General features: G+C 42.5%; 1 protein-coding gene across 2 annotated transcripts in view; it reads left to right on the plus strand.

Annotated features, from left to right (window-relative positions):
* The window catches only part of LOC308394855 (protein sidekick-1-like), a 292,631-nt gene that overhangs the window by 224,950 nt on the left and 48,783 nt on the right, over positions 1–18,898 (plus strand). For both annotated transcript variants that reach the window (XM_080879438.1, XM_080879439.1), the window contains 6 exons: positions 2,257–2,372; positions 5,534–5,729; positions 6,684–6,782; positions 7,721–7,912; positions 11,891–12,012; positions 12,118–12,230. In XM_080879438.1, the coding sequence (XP_080735564.1) occupies positions 2,257–2,372; positions 5,534–5,729; positions 6,684–6,782; positions 7,721–7,912; positions 11,891–12,012; positions 12,118–12,230 (838 nt within the window). The remainder of the gene's footprint in view (positions 1–2,256; positions 2,373–5,533; positions 5,730–6,683; positions 6,783–7,720; positions 7,913–11,890; positions 12,013–12,117; positions 12,231–18,898) is intronic.

Raw genomic sequence — 18,898 nt, forward strand, 5'->3', positions numbered from 1 at the left:
GCGTGTTTCATCTGGCCACTTCAGCTCAAATGTAAAATGTAAAGGGCATTCCCATCATGCAACAGTACATTATCACTCTGTGGCTCTCTAGCATCAGCATAAACCCCTTACTGTGTAATCACCATAACATGTGCCCACAGACACTCGCGCGCACACACACACACATCTGCACTCAGTAACAGGCGCACACGCTCGCATGCACACAAATCTCACTGTCACCCCTTTTTCTCTCTGTTCCTGGCTTTGATGTTTATTCACTCTGCTCCCCACCCTCCATCTAAATGACCAACTGTTTTAATAGAGTTCACATAACATAGATAAATAAATAAATAAATAAAGATCTACGTGCAGAGAACCATTCACACACGGACACAAAAGAAAGGGGAAAGAAGAAAAAATAAACAGCACAGGCGGTGTTGGGTGATGCAAAATGCATTCAGCTTGTGAGAACCAAACATGTTCTGCGCTTGTTTGCAGTATTTACCTCCTGCCAGCCTTCTTTTTTCCATCTTGAACAAATAAGCTACATTTCATATGAAAAACTGCTGCTGTATACACAGTATTTTCCACAGCTTCTATCTTATCGCGTTGCACTCTTTATTCTCCGACTCACTCTTAGGCAGCTGATGAATGCCTCGACCGAGCTCGTGCGTGTTTCAGATTCTGTCATTTGAAATCGTCACCATCTTGCTTTCATTTGAATGCACAGAACATTTTTAAACTTGTATTCAAACTTAAACACAGATGGATCAAATTTATTTAACATTGTCAGCAACATGGACGGTTGCAGGCTTTTTTTCTGCTCTTTAAGAGATAAATAATACATAGTAATGTGACAAATAAATGCTATAAATACTTCATGGATGAACGCATATGTATACGTAAGATAAATGTGAGCTCGAGTGATTTAACACCCGTCACTGCTGCTTCTTTTTGCTGAACACAGTGCTGGTGCAGAGCCTTTTAAGACCTAGTCCTCATTTCGACAGGTTCAGATAGATTATTTCATGACCTTGCTAGCAGAAGTTGGGGCCGTTTCAAGGGAAAGAAAATCATGCCAGTTAGAATCTGTAGGCTGCAAATCACTGGAGAAGTTCCCACAGTCACTGACGTGGTTCTGACTCTGGGCCCAGCAATTTTGCGGTGCCGTGCTGGTGTCAGCTTTTTGGCGCCAGCGTCAGTCTTTTTTTGGTGGAAATGCATTCAACCAGTTCTAGTTTGGGAGCTGCGTCAGTGGAGAAAGGGGTAAAGGGGACTGCTGCCGTGGCTCTGAAGGCAGATTTCCAAAGCTTTAAAAAATTGCCCTATTGATGTTATGTCATCAAGGCTTAACACACTTAACAAAAAGTTCAAGCTTTGTGGCCTGAAAGAAAGAGCCACTTAAAAAAGAGAGGAAGAGTTCTTCAAATTAAAGGTGTTTTGTGACACTGAGTCATAGGAGGGCCTTTTGTCTGTTAAATATTAATATAGATCAAGCGTCTTGTTTCCTTAATCAACTCAGTTCTGTTTTTAATCAGTAAATCATGCCGTAATGGGCAGTTCATGGCTGAAAGGGCTGCTGGGTTAGTACAATGGGTGTTACGTTGATACTGTGAGCTAGCAAATCCAGTGAGTCATCCTTTTTCACAGTCAGCCGGTAATGCATCAACACCCTAATCTCATTCAGTCAATCCTATAAGGTAACAACAATCAGGGAACCCCATCAGCTCTGGGGAACGTCGGCCCATTTTTCGTGGCTTTCCTTGTAGCCAGCAGATATCCAGGCCAACACTTCCTGTGTGTTTGCCAGTCGTTGTTTACTAATGCAGATGCATTTAAAGGGGGAATAAAAAGAAAATCATCACATACGTCATGGTCCCCAAAATCTTGTCACTTTGCCTGCAGAGTTGACATGTTCATATAGAGATTAATAAGGTACTAATATGCAAAATACAATAGATTAGTGGAGCTTTTCAGACAATACGTTCATTTTAAGCAAAGAACAAAGGGATAGGTTTGCCATTTTATTTTGCAAGCTTAGCAGTTATTTCTTTTAATTAAATGAGCAGAGCCTCCACATAAATCATTGAACTGTGGTGCGGGTTCATATTTTTACAGCTACCACTTATTTAAAAAGAAAAAGCAAAACAAAAAAGAACAGTTCTGCAGCTTGGGCCTACAAGTCTTAATAATGTTTTTTTCACTATATAAAAACACAACCTTCCTCTTGGTGAACCTGTTGCAGTTAAGCATCCCTGTTTTTGTCTCTGCCTTCAGTTCCCACAGCACCTCCGCAGGAAGTCCAAGTTGTTGCTATAAATTCAACTACTATCCAATTCACTTGGAACCCTCCACCTCAGCAATTCATTAATGGCATCAACCAGGGGTACAAGGTAAGTCTCTGAATATGCTTCACTGCTTATTCTTTTTTCTTACATTTTAAGTCAGTTTTTGATGTGTTGACAAATTTCTTTAAAATGAAATATTTCATAAAATATTTGAAGGACCAAATAACTCTTTTAAATGTCCAATGTCATCCTCTATCTTTACGTTTTGTTTCTACACAAACTGAAGTTTGCCCATGACTGACTTTGACCTGACTCTCAAAAACAGAATGAAGAAAAACAGATTACTCAATATTTTATTCACTATTTTAATAATTGAAGTTTGGAAAAGAAATGGAGTTCAGCTCAGAGGTCATGTTCTTCTCTCTGCTCCTGTGTTCTTGTTTACTCCAAGTCGTAATCCAAGTCAAGCGCGGGGTCGATTCCAAGAAGAAGAAAATTACTGCTGGAGCAAAAAATAAAAGAAGGGATTAAAAAAGGGGAAATATTAGTGGATGCCAAGAAAATATGGAGAGAGAGAGAAGATCATAATAATAATGGTAATAAAAAAGCAGGGAAATGGGGACGTGTGAGAGAAAATGACTGAATATCGTGAGGGATCTTTATGTAGTTCTGGTCGGCAATTTATTTTTCACTTCATTGTAGCAGCCAACCCCTAAGGAACTGATTAAGATGACAAAGAAAACACATCATTGTAGCTTTGCGTCACTGGGTCTGTTTTAGAGTGGGAATATTGGCTGATAAATACTATATGGCTTTCCATCTTTTGGATGTTACTCTCTGATGTTGCCACTGCAGCCTGTGAGTGCTGCCGTGCACGTGGGTGTGCTTCTTTGGGTGTGTTGTGCTGCTTAGAGGGGCAGTTGATAATGATATTAATTAAAAGAGGATATGAAGCAAAGCTTCATCTCATTTCACCCCACCCTAACCCCCACAGATCACTGACTATATACAATGCCCTTAATAATGTAGCTCAAAACTCTCAGCCAGATAAAGAACCAGACACTTCTAATGAGTTTCATGTCTTTTATTTACTTGTCCTTGAAAGTATCTTCACTCATTCCTTCCTGTCTGTCAAACACGTCATCTCTATACGACAAAAATATGCATTTCCATTGCAACCCACTTCTAAATACACACCTTTACACACACACACACACACACACACACACACACACACACACACACACGCACACACATTATCAACAGAAAACCCAATCATCCCAGCACCCTTTGAAAGTGAGCTCGAGGATGCCACATCAGCACTCTTACTCCACTGCACTGTACTGTGCAGATAATACAGTAGAATTATAATTGAAAACATAGAAAATGCTGTTTTACTGTGACACACTGGGTGCAGTGGTGCACCCTTTAGGAGGAAAAGCAAAGCTTTTTTGAGCTGGTGTCCTGTTGCAGCTAGATGTGATACAATGTGCACAGCAGATCCTTTACTGTAGTAATCTGAAAGATTTCTTTTTCACTTAATGCGTTTAGATCCACGGAGCTATAGAGGTGAGTTTTTGGAAAGCTTGTCCCACTGTGCTGTTTTAAGTGAAACATGTAAGTAAGTAATGTCAAGAGGATGTGCTGCTATAATCCACAACACCCCAAAAACCAGCATGGTTAACAAGCATGAGACATTTTCTCTGAATAAATAGCAGATGTGCTGTTCATGCACAGTAGTAACTGAGTGGAGAAAGTTGCATCGATGCTGGTAGCACGATGTGACATTAGACACAAGCATGTTGTCCAATTAACAGTGTAGCTATAAGAGAAAATACTGTAACCTAAAAAAAAAAAGCCTTGAACCTTTGAGGCAGCACATCGCAGAGCTCACAAAGACAACAGAGCAGCGAGGCATTGTGCATGCAGGTCAGAGTTTTTTCAGTCATCAAATGCTGACATATAGAGGCCTCCGGCCTCAATGGCATGTTGACGTTCAGAGCCACACTTAGCAGTCATTATTACTGCACATATCTGAAAATGTGGTCTTCACCTTGATTTCGGTTCGACATTTTGTGACTCCATTGTGGACAGTTGTGTACTACCACAGGACAGCAGCTTGTGCAGCATTGTTTTCTCTATGACTTTATTGGCCTCTGACATTATTGTGCAGAAGTTTGGTCCATTCTTCTTTACAGCGTTGCCTCAGTTCATTGAGGTTTGTGGGTATTCATTTATGGACAGCTCTCTGGACTTTGACTGGGCCATTGCAACACCTTGGTTCTTTACTTTTTCAGCCTTTCTGTTGCAGATTTGTGAAGCTGTAGCTGTCAGACAGATGGACTCAAATTGACTGTAGAATACTTTGGTATACAGTACAGAGGAGTTGATGGACTCAGTGACTGCAAGGTGCTCAGGTCCTGTGACTGCAGAATAATCCCAAATCATGACTGAGGTGTTTGTGCTGATATGCTGTGGGGGTTTTTGGTTTATTTTTCCCAATTATGGCATCGTGCCAAACATCTCCACTTTGGTTTCATCTGTACAAAGCACAGTTCAGATGCAGCTTTGCATTCAGATTCAGTTCTGTCCACATTTTAGCCAGTTATTTATTTTTTCATTAGGGTCTATCAATATGGGCACCCCATCATAGTGTTGCCCGTGGCTTATCTCTCATTATGAATATGTGAGTGTTTGCTTTTCACTGTTTGTTTTTGTGGTTAAAGCAATAACGCAAGCCAGGCTGCAGTGGGTTCTGAATATAAATGAAGTCTCACTATAACCTTTCATTAGGCATTTAGTTAGACTGATTATCAAACTTAGCGTATATCCTCAGATGCTGCTGTGATTGACAACGGCCTGCTGGCAAGACTTTAGAAGTGCTACACTGATAAATAAAAAGTATGCTTGTTTGGAATGCAAATAACTTTTCTCGAGAATAAAACATGTTTATTGTTTAGTTGTTTGTCAGATTTGCCAGTAGCATTTGGCAGTTTTAAACTTTAATGACAAAAACTCTCGGGTATCATTCTAATTTGAAAAGATCCACTGTGTCCCATACTGTGGTACAAATAAGTTTTCTTTCATAAATGCGCTCCCAATAATGGATCCAGTAGCCTGGAGCTGCTGAGTCAAAATAAATGACAAAAATAGTGGAAATATAACTCTGATGGACAGTTCGGGTTCTGGGGTGACCTGCTGGACTTACGTTGGATTCATTGACTATTATTGCTGTCACTAATGACAATTTTTCTAATTTACCACAGCTGCTAGTGTGGCCAGAGCAGTCTCCAGAGGACGTTACTATAGTAACCATCACCCCAGACTACCCCAGTTCACGCCACACAGGGTTGGTCAGCGGCCTCAAGAAATTCACCTGGTACTATGGCTCTACCCTCTGCTTCACAACGCCTGGAGATGGTCCCCGTAGCCCGCCCACTCTGGTGCAGACGCATGAGGACAGTGAGTATTCACACATGCACAGACACAACACATGAGCAACAGCGTGAATAAAGCCAGCAAACAACACAAAGAACTCCCCTGTGAATAATAATAAAAGTGCATTAGCTAGCTCTCCGTTCAGTCCAGCTGTTTTTATCAGTGTGATACACAGCTGTGTACACAATACCCAGCAAACACAATACACCTGCACTCACTGCTTTCTTTCAGGCTCTTAGTTGCCTTTCACTCATTTTTAATTTCTTTGTTCTTAGTTTCCCCGGACGTCTCCCGGTTCCCTTTTATTTATTTATTTTTTTCTCTATGTTGTGTCTTTCTAAAGGGAATTGACTCATATGTTTTCAGGCTTAGTGGTATTTATAGCCCACTGTTCCATGGATAAACATAATAGCTGCAACTCCCAGCTACAAGTGCACATGCACACCATCACTCCATCAAATAAACACAATAGCCTATAGGCAGGCAGACGAGCAATTATTACCAACCAGTAATTATTGAGTGGGAAAGGGATATTAGTAGCCATATGTACCGTACACACATACACACATACACAGCAGTGGCCAGTTATTGATTGGTTGCTGGGCGTGTCGGCAGGGTTAACGGTGGGTGTAATTCTTGCTTGATGATAGCTTTTTGCATCCGCCTGTGTGTGTGTTTGTGTGTGTGTGTGTGCACGAGTATGAGTGTATGAGAGTTATTGAATGTCTCAGATGAATAGCTTAATCGCTCTGCAGGGAGAAGGGGTTAGAGAGCGATTGATGAAATGAGAAATGGCAGGGTTGCACCCACCTGTGTGTGTGTGTGTCTGTGTGTTGGTCAATGTGATTAGGAAGAGGCTTGTGAAGTCATAGGCCATAGGTAATATGCTGTGTACGACAGAGATGTGTGCTTGTTTGCAATCAAAAATTGCCTGATCCACATCACTGTGCGTGTGTGTATGTGTGTTTTGTTTTTCAGCCCCTGGACGTGTTCGCCGTCTAAGCTTCACTGAAATCTTGGACACATCGCTCAGAGTCAGCTGGGCAGAACCTGAAGATAAGAACGGCATCATCACCGGTTAGATCTTTGCAACATGACAGTAAAATTAAAGGAGCAAAACAAAACTGCAGATAGCCTCTAATAATTTCCCCCCTTTACCCACATTTTTGATGAGATAAGTAATCTTCTCAAATGACCAATCTAAGTGAATTTATAAAAGCATCCCCTCTCTTTATAGTTTCTTCAGTTTCCTCCACTTAGTCTCTTACTGTCCCCCATCTCTAAGAAGACGTTTGTGTGTAACTGATTCATCATCAGCTAATCCTTTCCCTTTGCAGCTTGTCTCCTCTTTTTGTCTTGAACATGCCCTCATCCCACGCCTCCCAACACCCGTGGTCTTGTTTGTGCAGCACATCGCAGAGCTCAAGGCACTTTCCCCCAGATTAATTTAGCCCTACTTCCTCCTTGGCTCTGTTAGTCAATGGGGAACACAACAAGCTGCTGTGAATTAAGCGATAACTCTACATTACACGTTTGTGTCTTTGTGTTGTTGTCCAACATTCATCCAGCACCTCCACCACAGGACCACAACCCGACAGCACAGGGAGCAGTGGCTTTCCAGTCAGCATACACACTCAGAGGAGTGAGAAAATGGGTATTCAATCAAGGTCACCTTGCACATTTACTCTTTTCTCCTCAACCTGCTTTTCATCCAGCACCTGGTGAGCAGGGAGACAGATGAGGGACCATTCACTCTCTCCGGGGCTTTACACACAAATGGCCTCACTCACACACACATTTGAAGGTGGAGTGTGATGCATGACTGCAAAGATGCGATGGGACAGACAGGATTTTGACTGGAGTTACCCCTTCTGTACTCTCCCCTCCTTTATGGCTCTGCACCTCTCATTATTTGTACGTGTGTGCGCTTTTGCACACGTGCTTGTGTGTGTACTTGTGTCTGCTTGTGTCTATATGCGCCTTTATTAACCCAGCGTGTGCGCTACACCCCGCAGGTTACATGCTGTGGTGGGAAGTGCCGAATGTGGAGTCAAGTCGCGAGGAACGCTCCTTGCCCAACTCCACCCTGCAGTACCAGCTGACCGGCCTCACCTCCACCACCGTGTACACAATACAAGTGGCTGCGCTCACTGCTGCAGGACGGGGCGTGGTCACATCCTCCACCATCTCCACCGGGGTCCCACCAGGTACAATAAATAAACGCACCGGTGCCTGTGACAGCGGATGTTAAAAACTGTTTTTCATGTGTGTGTATCTGGGGGTGTGTGTGTCTGTTTGTGTGTGTGGAGCCGAGTAAATATGAGTGATGAGCTGTTGCGATGCCATTGTCTTCCCTCAGGCTGATAAGTAGCTGTTACTGTGAATCCATGAATCATCACCCACACAGCGAGCGCACACATCGACAAACACAGTCACACACAAGAGCCGGTCATTTACAGCATCTCAGAGAGTGCTTTAGTGTAAGCTGCAATTGTGTGTGTGTGTGTGTGTGTCTGTGTGTTCTGTGCGTTTGGACTTAGGCCAAGTTGCAATCATTATTAGCGCTGATTAACTGCAAATGGCAAAGTGGAAGAAATGCAGCAATGGAAGAGAGAGGGCAAGAGACAATCAAAGAGCAGGACTGAAGAAGGGGGAAAAAGAAGAAGATGGAGGAACATAATGAGGGAAGAACAGAAAACATGAGAAAATCCAATCTCCAAAGAGTCGAAGACCAAAGTGTCTCAGAAATGGACTCAGAGGCGGAAAGCAAAGTGTGGGAGAATGGAGAAAAAAACACAGCTCATACAGTGGGATTTTTGTCCTAACATTTTCTGATTACTAATTTATGAATAAAAGAAGAAAAAGTGAAAGCAAGATGGATACAGACAGTTCAGATTTGGAGGTTATTCATTAATTCATGAAAGCAAAAGACTGAAGGAAAGACGAAGGGCTGAATATTAGGTGGGGAAAAAGAACTAAAGAATGAGCAGCGAGAGAGCGAGAGAGGAAGAGAGAGATTCACAGAGTATAGATTCTTGTCTTGTTTATTTATTCATATATTCATGGAGTTTTGTCATTCATCTGCGCGAGGCAGCTGATATCAACATTTCCACATATAACCCTTACAAGTTTGCTGCGTGCATTTACAGAGCAGAGTTTGCTGATAGCTGTAATTTGTCTTGCGGTGCACACATGAACCGCACTGTATCCAGACTAAATGATGCCTTGTTTCCACAACGGTTGGACGGTTGTTTTGTTGTCCCGTTTCAATGAGGAATCCTCTCAGGTATTCTTCGAAATCTGTCCGATTTACGCCATTTGGCTTAACGCGTCAGCTTTACAAACGTGTATTTTGTTGTGTTCGGCAAACACGGCGCTTGCAACAGAATTGGATGGATTACAGCAGATCACGCCGTCCAGAGGTACCAAGTATTAAGCAAACACAGCCGAGAGAAGTGTTTGAAAAGAGGCTCTAAAGTGCTCGGTCTTGATTGAGTGAGATAATTTAGAAGCAAAGTGGATTGTGATGATTTTTGATTATGCCAATTTCATTAACAGAAACAAGCTGTCACATATTTTATCTGTTAGCTCCTGATTAAAACGAGCGGATTTTCAGACGCCGTCTTCCGAGCCGTTGTCATATGTGCCGCCTGCCAGACCAATGGCAGTTCAATTCAACAGCTGTCAGTGAAGAAGTCTATTCCAAGCTATAAAACGTGTGAGTGTGCGCGTGTGGCATTTGAAAGGTGGAGCTGTAAAAACCTTTAATAGGAATATTTAGTTCTGCTTGAATTGTGCATACAAAACGTATCATTATTCCTCTGTGATTTATTCAAGGTTTTAAAAAAGAAAACTCACCACAGGGAGAAAATAATAGTTGTTTTGTGGTTGTTGTCGGCCAGATTCAGCTCGGCTCTCATTCTGTGTAAGACAGAAGCAACTTTTTAGACTTTTAGTCGGCCGTGTTTTGTTGTCGCTGAACAAACTTGGGCCACATCAGTGATTTTTTATTGTCAGAGAATTTCTTTTGTGCTGTTAGATGAAATAGTTGATTTCCAATTATTCTTTCTTGCAGTTATTGATACTGTCACGCTTTGCTTTCAAGTGTGTAGCATTTGCCAGTTGGGGATGACAATTACTGTCTAATTAGCTTTGCCGAGACAAGTTATCATCACAGCCAAAAGCTTTTTAAAGTTGATGTTTCCACAGTTAATCATTGATATTTTTGGGGGGGGGAAGAGAAAATAAACAGCAAAACTGAAATCCTTTAGGTTCCAGCTACATTTTGTCAGATAAGCTCTGCAGTTCTGTACTTTGCTGATTGACTGGCTGCTGCTGGAGTGTACAGGTGGGGGTGGTCATCTCCACCAAGTCAGATTCTCACTTTTGTCATTGCCCTCCCACAATACTGTCATAAGAATTCAGCCTATTTTGACATTTAGAGACTTTATATGGGACATATTGAAACCTTCATCTTACCTCCACTGCTGTGCTGTGTCACTGTCTCACTGCATTGTGTTATTGACCTTGGAAATTTGGACTGAATTCTTCTGAGAGAGAAAAAAATGCAGAGATTCTTGTACTTTAGTTAACAACAACCTTTTTAATCATACTTTTGTATGGTCAAACATGGAAACATTAAAAGTACTGGAGGAATTTTTTTGGCTTTCGTACTTGGCAGCATGATTCATGCTTCTTTTTTTCTATCTCACATTAGCCATGTGGCAATTCTCAGACATGTTTTTGTCAGTTATGCCATTTTACATATTTGTATCTGTTTGCAGATAAAAACATTTCAGTGTTAATATATTTTTTATTCTGCTCTTATTTACAATCCAGAATCTTCAATCCTACAATCAGTCTTCTTCCATGCCGTGGACAATTCATTCATTTGTCCATGTGTCCTTTACTGTTTGGACAAAACACAGGTCTCTAACTGGATGTGTATTTATGTGGTTATCGCAGCACCTGCAGTAGGAGGTGTTTTAGTTTTCTTTCCTCAAATCTAAATCCACTGGCCACTTTATTAGTTACACCTTGTTAATACCGGTGGGTTGCCTTCAGAATAAGGTGAACTATTCCTCGGAGATTTTGGGCCATGCTGTGATAGTCTCACAAACTTTTTACAAATTTCTCAGCTCGACATTTGTAATACAAATCTCCTTTTCCACATCATCACATCTCAGGGGTACTCTGTTCAATTGAGTGTGGAGGCCATTTGAGAACAGTGAACTCATTGTTATGTTCAATAAACCAGTTTGAGATGGTTTGAGCTTTGTGACATGGTGTGTTTTCCTGCTGAAATTGCCATCAGAAGATGGGTACGCTGTGGTTAAGTGTGCCAAGAGAATATCCCCCGCCATTGCACCACCACCTGCAGCTGAAACTGTTTATACAAGCAGGATGGAGCCATGCTTTCATGTTGTTTACACCAAATTCACTTTCTGTTCAAATCCTGCTCCTTCCATTGTACACTTTTGCTGATCCAATGCAAATTGTAGCCCCAGTTTTCTGTCTGTAGCTACCAGAACGGGCACCTGGTGTGGTCTTGTTCTGCTGCAACTCGTCTGCTTTAACGTTCGTCGTGTCGTACATTCTTCTGCATACCTTGGTTGTAACAAGTGGTTTATGAGTTCCTGTTGCCGTCCTCGCAGCTCAAAGCAGTATGGCCATTAGTATCAACAAGGTGTTTTCACCCAGAGAGCTGAACTTGCTGGATATTTTCTCTTTTTCAGACCATTCTCTTTAAACACTAGAGATCATTCTGTGGGAAAATTGCACATACCAGCCCGTCTGGCACAAACAACCATAGCATATGCAAAGCCACTTAAATCACTTTTCTTTCCTGTTCTGACGCTTGGTTGGAACTCATCAAGTAAACATCTTAACCATGTCTACATGCATAAATGCACTGAGTTGCTGCCATGTGATCGGCTGCCTAAATATTTGTTTTAATGACTAGTCGAAAAGTTATACCTAATGAAATTGCCAGTGAATATTTAAGACATCTTAAAGCCATACACAGACTTCTGTTCTCATTAAAAAGGAACATGTAATAATCTTTTTTTCCAGTAAATGTTTTACATATCTGCATGATTATCAATAATATGCAGCAGTGACAGGTATCTTGCAAGCACTATCTGCATATAGGCTAAAGCACTATTTTTTCTGTTTTCTATCTGCAGAACTTCCTGGTGCTCCTTCAAACTTAGTCATCTCCAACATCAGCCCTCGGACCGCAACGGTGAGATTTCGACCCGGTCCTGATGGCAAGACTGCCATATCACGGTGGATAGTTGAAGGACAGGTGCGTGTGACTGTGTTTGTGTTGCATGCACACTTTTGTGGTCAGCTCTTATTGACAAATCAAGCAAAAGAGAAACTGTCTTCCATCTGATTACCTTTTCAACAGGTGGTGAAGGATGATGGAAAAGAGGAGGAGTGGAAAGTTGTGTACCAAAAAGACAACCAGCCAGATGCAGACACTCTGGAAATCCCAGACCTCACTCCTTTCACTCAGTACAGGTGAGCAGCAAACACACATATCCCATGCTACCACCTGCACACACACATATAATCAACAGCTTCCTCAAACACATCTCACTCTGCACCAGGTTCTGCTGTATTGCTGGGCTCAGGAGAAGTTAGATAAATCACACAGACACACAGAGAGACAGTTCCATCTGAGACTTTTCTGTTTGTCAGCACCTTCACAGCTGCTGCATGCAGATCCTTATTACCCTCCTGCAACTAGCCAGAGGGAAGGAGAAGGATGAGGACGGGGAGAAAAGAGGTGATCAGAAAGTGGGAAGGGCAGCAGAACACATTAAAGAGAAGACGAGACAAAGGGATTAGAGACGAGGAGAGGAGGAAATGGAGGAGGACAGCGGAGTGTCTGTAATCCCTCCTCAGGGGGAGCTTGTATTTTGTGTATGTGATCAATCGCCATTCTGAACAGCAGCAACTCTTCCCCCTCTCACTCTCTCTCGCTCTTTCCTTCTCCTTCTCTAGCTATTTGTCTGCCTATCTTCTCTATTTATCGGGCAATCTGACCATGCCTTCCTCTTGCTCTCTGTATCTCGGCCTTCATCTGTAATGGGATTGCAGTGTGTGTATGCACGCGCTGTACACTCACAGGGATTATGTTGTCACAGGCGACACCATTGGGACGTTAGATGAAGTGATGCACTTGTCAGTATTTCTTATCCCCTGCTTTAAGTCCCTCTTTACACCCTGCTCTCTATCTCCCAATACAGGGACAAAAACTCAAAGATGTAGCCTCTTACACAACCTGCACGCTCCCACGGTTTATCGTTCAAAGCCACACAGAAGCACGGCTTCTTTTAGAAGTTACAAAAGTAACAAATACTCCCTAATGGCTCTGCTTTCTTATGTCACTTTTACTGACTGAATACGTGGCACCATCAGTCAACTAAAACTCTGGCGGAGAGTTCCAGATCAAAATACTGAAAGAAATATCATATATATATGAGATGGGACAAATTTGATCTGAGCACAGAAAACTGAAATGGTTGTTAATCTGTGCTCCATTCAGTAAGTTTTGCTTCCTCTTCAGTAAAGTTACATGTGGATGTCTGACATACATTTAAAAAATGTGCAAGTACAGTTTTTTTTGTTTGTTTTCTTGTTTTGATTTGCAGCTGTAGTTTTCTGGGTATGTGTCCCCCAATATTTGGAACTTGTGCATTTGGCCCCCGTCCTCATCTCCAATAAAAGCATAAAGAAAGCAGAGGGTTTGTTTAGGACAGAAACGCTAACATTACTCAGAGAGAAATGCCCCTAACAGAAGGAGGTATCTTTCACTCACCAATAGAGCTTTTTTATTGGCAAAATATGAATTATGAGTTCATACAACAACTGGACCTTGAGTGGTAAATGTAATTCTCTCTGACACACACTCAGTGTCCAGTGGTCTCAGTCAACCACTCAGCAGCAACTCCTCTATTGCTGTGAGCTTGCAGGCAGCTTGATAAGATTGCAGGATTGGGTCTAATATCAGGACATAAAACAATGTTTTACGAGTTTAGTGTTTTTGCAAAAAACTAAGCAAGGTAAAGTTGCCTGTCCTGGTTTTTATTCAGCTCTAAATGTACCTGATTTATCAGCAGGCTGATATTGCCACGCTGTATTAGCTATTGGCTGATATGTCAGTATCTGTATTTATAATGACTGGTTTAAAAAATAAAGAAAACAGGAGAAACACCCTTCAGCCATGTTATCAGCATTGATGTTGGATGGTTTGTCCACCAGAGGGTGTTGTACAACTTCCCTGCTAGCAACAAGTGTTTGGAATGCCACTAACACAACAACCAGCTGATCCGAATCATTCAGAGCGTAAAGGAGTCATCCCTCGCTGTATCTATAAAACAAGTTAACTTATAAAGTGTACTGTCTAAAATAAATACACAAATGTTAGAGAAATCTGTTTGTTTAGTGTAAGCTACTTTCAGCTGCTCCCTTATTCACAGGGGTTCAACACGGTAGGTTTGATTAGGTAACATTTTTACACTGGATGTCCTTACTGACACAAAGGGATTTGTGGCTCCTTCATTGGGTCAAACTAGGAATCTTTTACTTGTTTGGCAAATGTGTAAACCACTAGCCTTAGGAGCCATTCTGTTTTGTGTGCCAGAAAGAAAAATATATCAGCCGAAGTATCCAAGTATGAGACTTTCAAATCCTCTAATAACAGTACTGCTTTTGAAAATGCCATATCAGTCAGCCTCTACTGATTCCTTAAATTCTTCCCACAGCAGAGATATTTGTATGTCTGATATGTTTTCAATGAAAATTTTGAATATAACCAGAAATTTAGCTGAAGCACATCTGATTTATTAAAATCCATGACAAATCCAAGTAGCGCATGTGCAATTAACCTCCATCTCCCTCGGTGCTCCAACCTAAGCTACACATGTGGTTCCAACAAATGTGGTAAAACGAGTAGACATGCAACAGCAGTCTGGGCAGCTGGGAATTAAACTAGTGACCAGGCACACTAACAGCTCATCTGTCAGGTCACACAGCTAATAGAGGTTTAATAAGCCTGTTTTTGAAAGTCTGTATTCTTGGATCTGCATCTGCTTGATAATTTTCTGGCACCAGACAAACATGTTTGCCCAAAGAAGGAGCACAGCTGAAAGTGTGGTTATATGCTGATTAGGCAGCACAGTTCAATTTGTGTGAACCTTTTTTGGCATGAAATTTCATTTGTGCCTAAATCTGCTTAGACCACATCTTCTCACAGACACAGAATTATCATAGAACACAGTCAGACTCTCCAAAATCACAAAACACGTCTCTTAAATGATTTTCCACAGCACTACTACAGCACTTTGATAGCTGCATAACTGAAAGGATTATTACATATCAATGTAATCCAGGGATTTCCAAAAAAAGTGAGAGAAACAAATGTAATTTTTCAGATGTAGTTGATCAAACTCCTGAAGTTATCTGTACTGTTCGCTGATTTAAACCACCAAGGCTTCATTCATTTTAAACCTCTTGGTATGCAGCAGGAGTGGGTCAGATCTTAATTTCATAGATTCCAAATTCCAGTTTTGTTAAGAGTATAAAAGCACAAATGTAAACAAAGGGATGCTCTGATAGTGGAGGCAGAAGCACCATTGATGGGTTTTATTGGATTATTGTATTCCCCTCTGCTCAGACCAACTGGATGGCAAAAATCAAAAACCTGCTTACTTTATGCACACGTGACGCAGTGTGAATCCTTTCATCCGCAACTTAAAAAACTCACCAGACATTACAATGTGATTTAAATAACATTAACCACATTTTTCCCCTCTGTTGGATAAAGACTGATACTTTTGACACAGACCTGCTCGTGTTTATTGGTCTTTAATGTGCACTCACCAGCCACTTTATTAGGTCCTTCTGTTCAGCTACCCCATAATTGTCACGGTATGGCATGGCACACCGTGGAAGGAGTGGGGAAGGAGGACCCAGGCGCGGTGCTCTATGTACAAACAGTGTTTATTTACAGAGTGAAAACAACGTAACAATAAATCCCCGTGTTCTCCCAGACTCCCGTGTCGTGTCTCCCGTGAATAGTCCGTGTGCTCGCTGCTCTCCGTGCCTTCCACGCTCTTCCTGCGGGAAACAATAGCGCAGCTGTCAGGACACTCAGAAATGGCAGGCATACACTTTCTGACTAAACTTAGACAGGGTGACTAACGTGGAGTCTCATGCAATGATCCCGCGTCGGTGGGAGCTCCAAGACTCTCTTAAGTAGCTCCCCCGACGAGGCCTGATCAGCAGCAGGTGTGTGGCTTCGGGTGTGGCCAGTCCCCTTGCAGGGCCACACCCTCCAGGCCTGACGCCGCCTATAAACAAGTGCTCAGCCACCCACACACACACATATACACAAGCACAGGGAAGGGGGAGCAACACCAAAATACACAACAATAATAATAGTAATAATAATAATAATAATAACTAGAAAGCGAAAATTTCTGAAGAAATTTTAAGTGTGCCTATGCCGCCGCTAATCAGTATAGTTTGCCATTCAAACGGCTACAGAGAGCAAAACTCACCGGAGCAGCCATTCTCCACCATGAACTATGGTAAAAACCAAACACCGCTCGCGCCTCACAGATGACAGCTTACGGTTTTGTGTAAAGATGAGGTGACTTCGTACAGCCCCAATTTGTAGACGCTGTGCGCAGAGGTTCATAAGCAGACCCGACAATGTTTACATGAACACACTTTGAAGCATTACGTTATGGACCACTTTTCACACATAGTTGCTGTACCCACACAGCCGGCTGTAGCTTTTCATCTCATAGCCCGACACATACACAAAAGAAAAAAAAAAAAAAAAGAAAAAAAGCAGAGAGAGCACAGACTTTACACCTGTGAGGCGTGGTCTGCAGATGCCGCTGAGGTGGGTCCACCTCCCCTGCAGCGGCACTGCAGACCACGCCCTGCCACACACATCAAACACGTAAAATAAATATTTATGCACTTTTCATTCACTTTTTGTTTTTTGTTATTTTTACACAGTGTTCTGAATGATTAACAATGGTCTACAGCCAATCTTGTGTATTATTATACAAACTTTGGTTGTAAGATTCAGATAACTATTTAATAAAAGCTAAATATTTTATATGAGAGTAAGAAAGAAAAGTATATCTTTGTCTCATACTCTCATCAGACAATACATGAACCTCTCAATAAACAAAATATTTGCTCGGCTTAAATGACAAACCGCTATTTTACACAGTGGAACACTTATTTTTAAACAAAACCAATGCAGTTCGCCACTGACAGTGCTTACCTTTGCACATCACAGTAAACACTGAACCAAGATGGCGCCCACGCGAACGAGAAATCTGAACTACGGTGTCCTGCAGAGGACAAATGGTCAAAATTGCTAAAATTTACAACATATATGCAGCTCAACAGCGACACCTTGTGACTTATTCCAGTCACTACCTTACATATACATAACGTCTTACCTGACATTCAGTTCACCGGACACTCATACTGAATCACCAGCCCATATAAATGAAAAATAAGTCCAGCAGCCAACCAAGAGTCATCACGAAAGACTAGGGGTGACACGACAGCGTGAGCGGGCCTGGGTGTCAGCCAGCCCAGCCTGGGTGTCAGCCAGCCCGACCTGGGTGGCAGCCAAGCCCCGCTAGCCAGCTAGCCGCCATGCGGCGGTGAAACGAGAGCGTGAGCCGGCCTGGGTATCAGTCAGCCCGGCCTAGGTGTCAGCCAAGCCGCCCTAGCCAGCTAGCTGCCATGCGGCGCTAGCAGTAACATCGTGAGAGATATGGGACTTCTTGATAAAATATGGGACTTCTTGATAAAACGAGCAGATATTTGAAGTTTACACCCCTACATTCTCGCCTGAAAATAGGGGAGGCTGTCATAAAGTTCAAAATCAGTAACTTAGCACGCACAGCTGTATAGAAACTCCGTCGTGCTAGCTAGTACGCAGTACAGTTATTGTAACTGACAGCACAACTGTCAGCACAACGAAAATAAACTACACCTAAACTCGGTTTATATCTGACCCAAATAGAGTGCAGTTAATAACGTCTTACCTGAAATTCAGTTCACCAGCCGCCTGCTTCTCCTGCATTGGGTTTCCCTTATCCACGATTGAGCTCCGCGTTAGCCACCACCGGTCGATCGGTGTTTCTTTCCCCGCATACGAGGGGAAGAGACATATACCGGTGGCTAACGCGGAGCTAGCTAGCCACCGGTATATGAACAACTCAGTTATTTTTTCCACATCGACCAGCATCATCGGCCCATATAAACGAAAAATAAGTCCAGCTAAGACAAAGACTGTTTGCGGAGCGATCGGGGGTGAAAGGAGTTAGAGACGCCTCACTGAAAGCCAAGCCTGGGTGCTTTTGAGCGAAGCGGCGCTAGCTAGCCGAGCTAGCTAGCCGGCTAGCCGGCCGGCCGAACTAGCTAGCCGGCTAGCAGCAACATCGTGAGAAATCTGTTGCTAATATGGGATGTTTTGACAAAACGAGCAGATATTTGACGTTTACACACCTACATTCTCACCTGAAAACCGGTCGATCGGCGGCCGCCTCGCATGTTTCTTTCCCCACATATGAGGGGAAAGAGACACATACCGGTGGCTAGCTAGCTCCGCGTTAGCCACCACCAAACAACTCAGTTAGTTTTTCCTCATCGACCAGCATCATCGGCCCATATAAGCGAAAAATAAGTCCAGCTAAGACAAAGACTGTTTGCGGAGCTATCGGGGATGAAAGGAGTTAGAGACGCCTCACTGAAAGCCAAGCCTGGGTGCTTTTGAGTGAAGCGGCGCAACATCGTGAAAAATCTGTTGCCAATATGGGATGTTTTGACAAAACGAGCAGATATTTGACGTTTACACACCCACATTCTCACCTGAAAATATCTTAAAAGTTTACTTTGTGACCTAGAAACACAAATAAGAGGAATATATTAAACCAAGTGGCAGCCGCCATTGTTTGACTGGTAGAGGCGTGCTTTGAATTGTGGGATATGCAGTTTTCCACCAAGCATACACCCTTGCCGTTACCGTAACTATTCAATGCTTCGTGCAACCTTAAGAATTCCAATGGTTCCTGAAAGCACCGACGCTGTGCGCGCCGTTGATATTGTCGTCATTATGGTAATCCAAATACGGGGACATACCACTA

Source organism: Rhamphochromis sp. 'chilingali' (assembly GCF_963969265.1).
Source record: "Rhamphochromis sp. 'chilingali' genome assembly, chromosome: 4".
NCBI lineage: Eukaryota > Metazoa > Chordata > Actinopteri > Cichliformes > Cichlidae > Rhamphochromis > Rhamphochromis sp. 'chilingali'.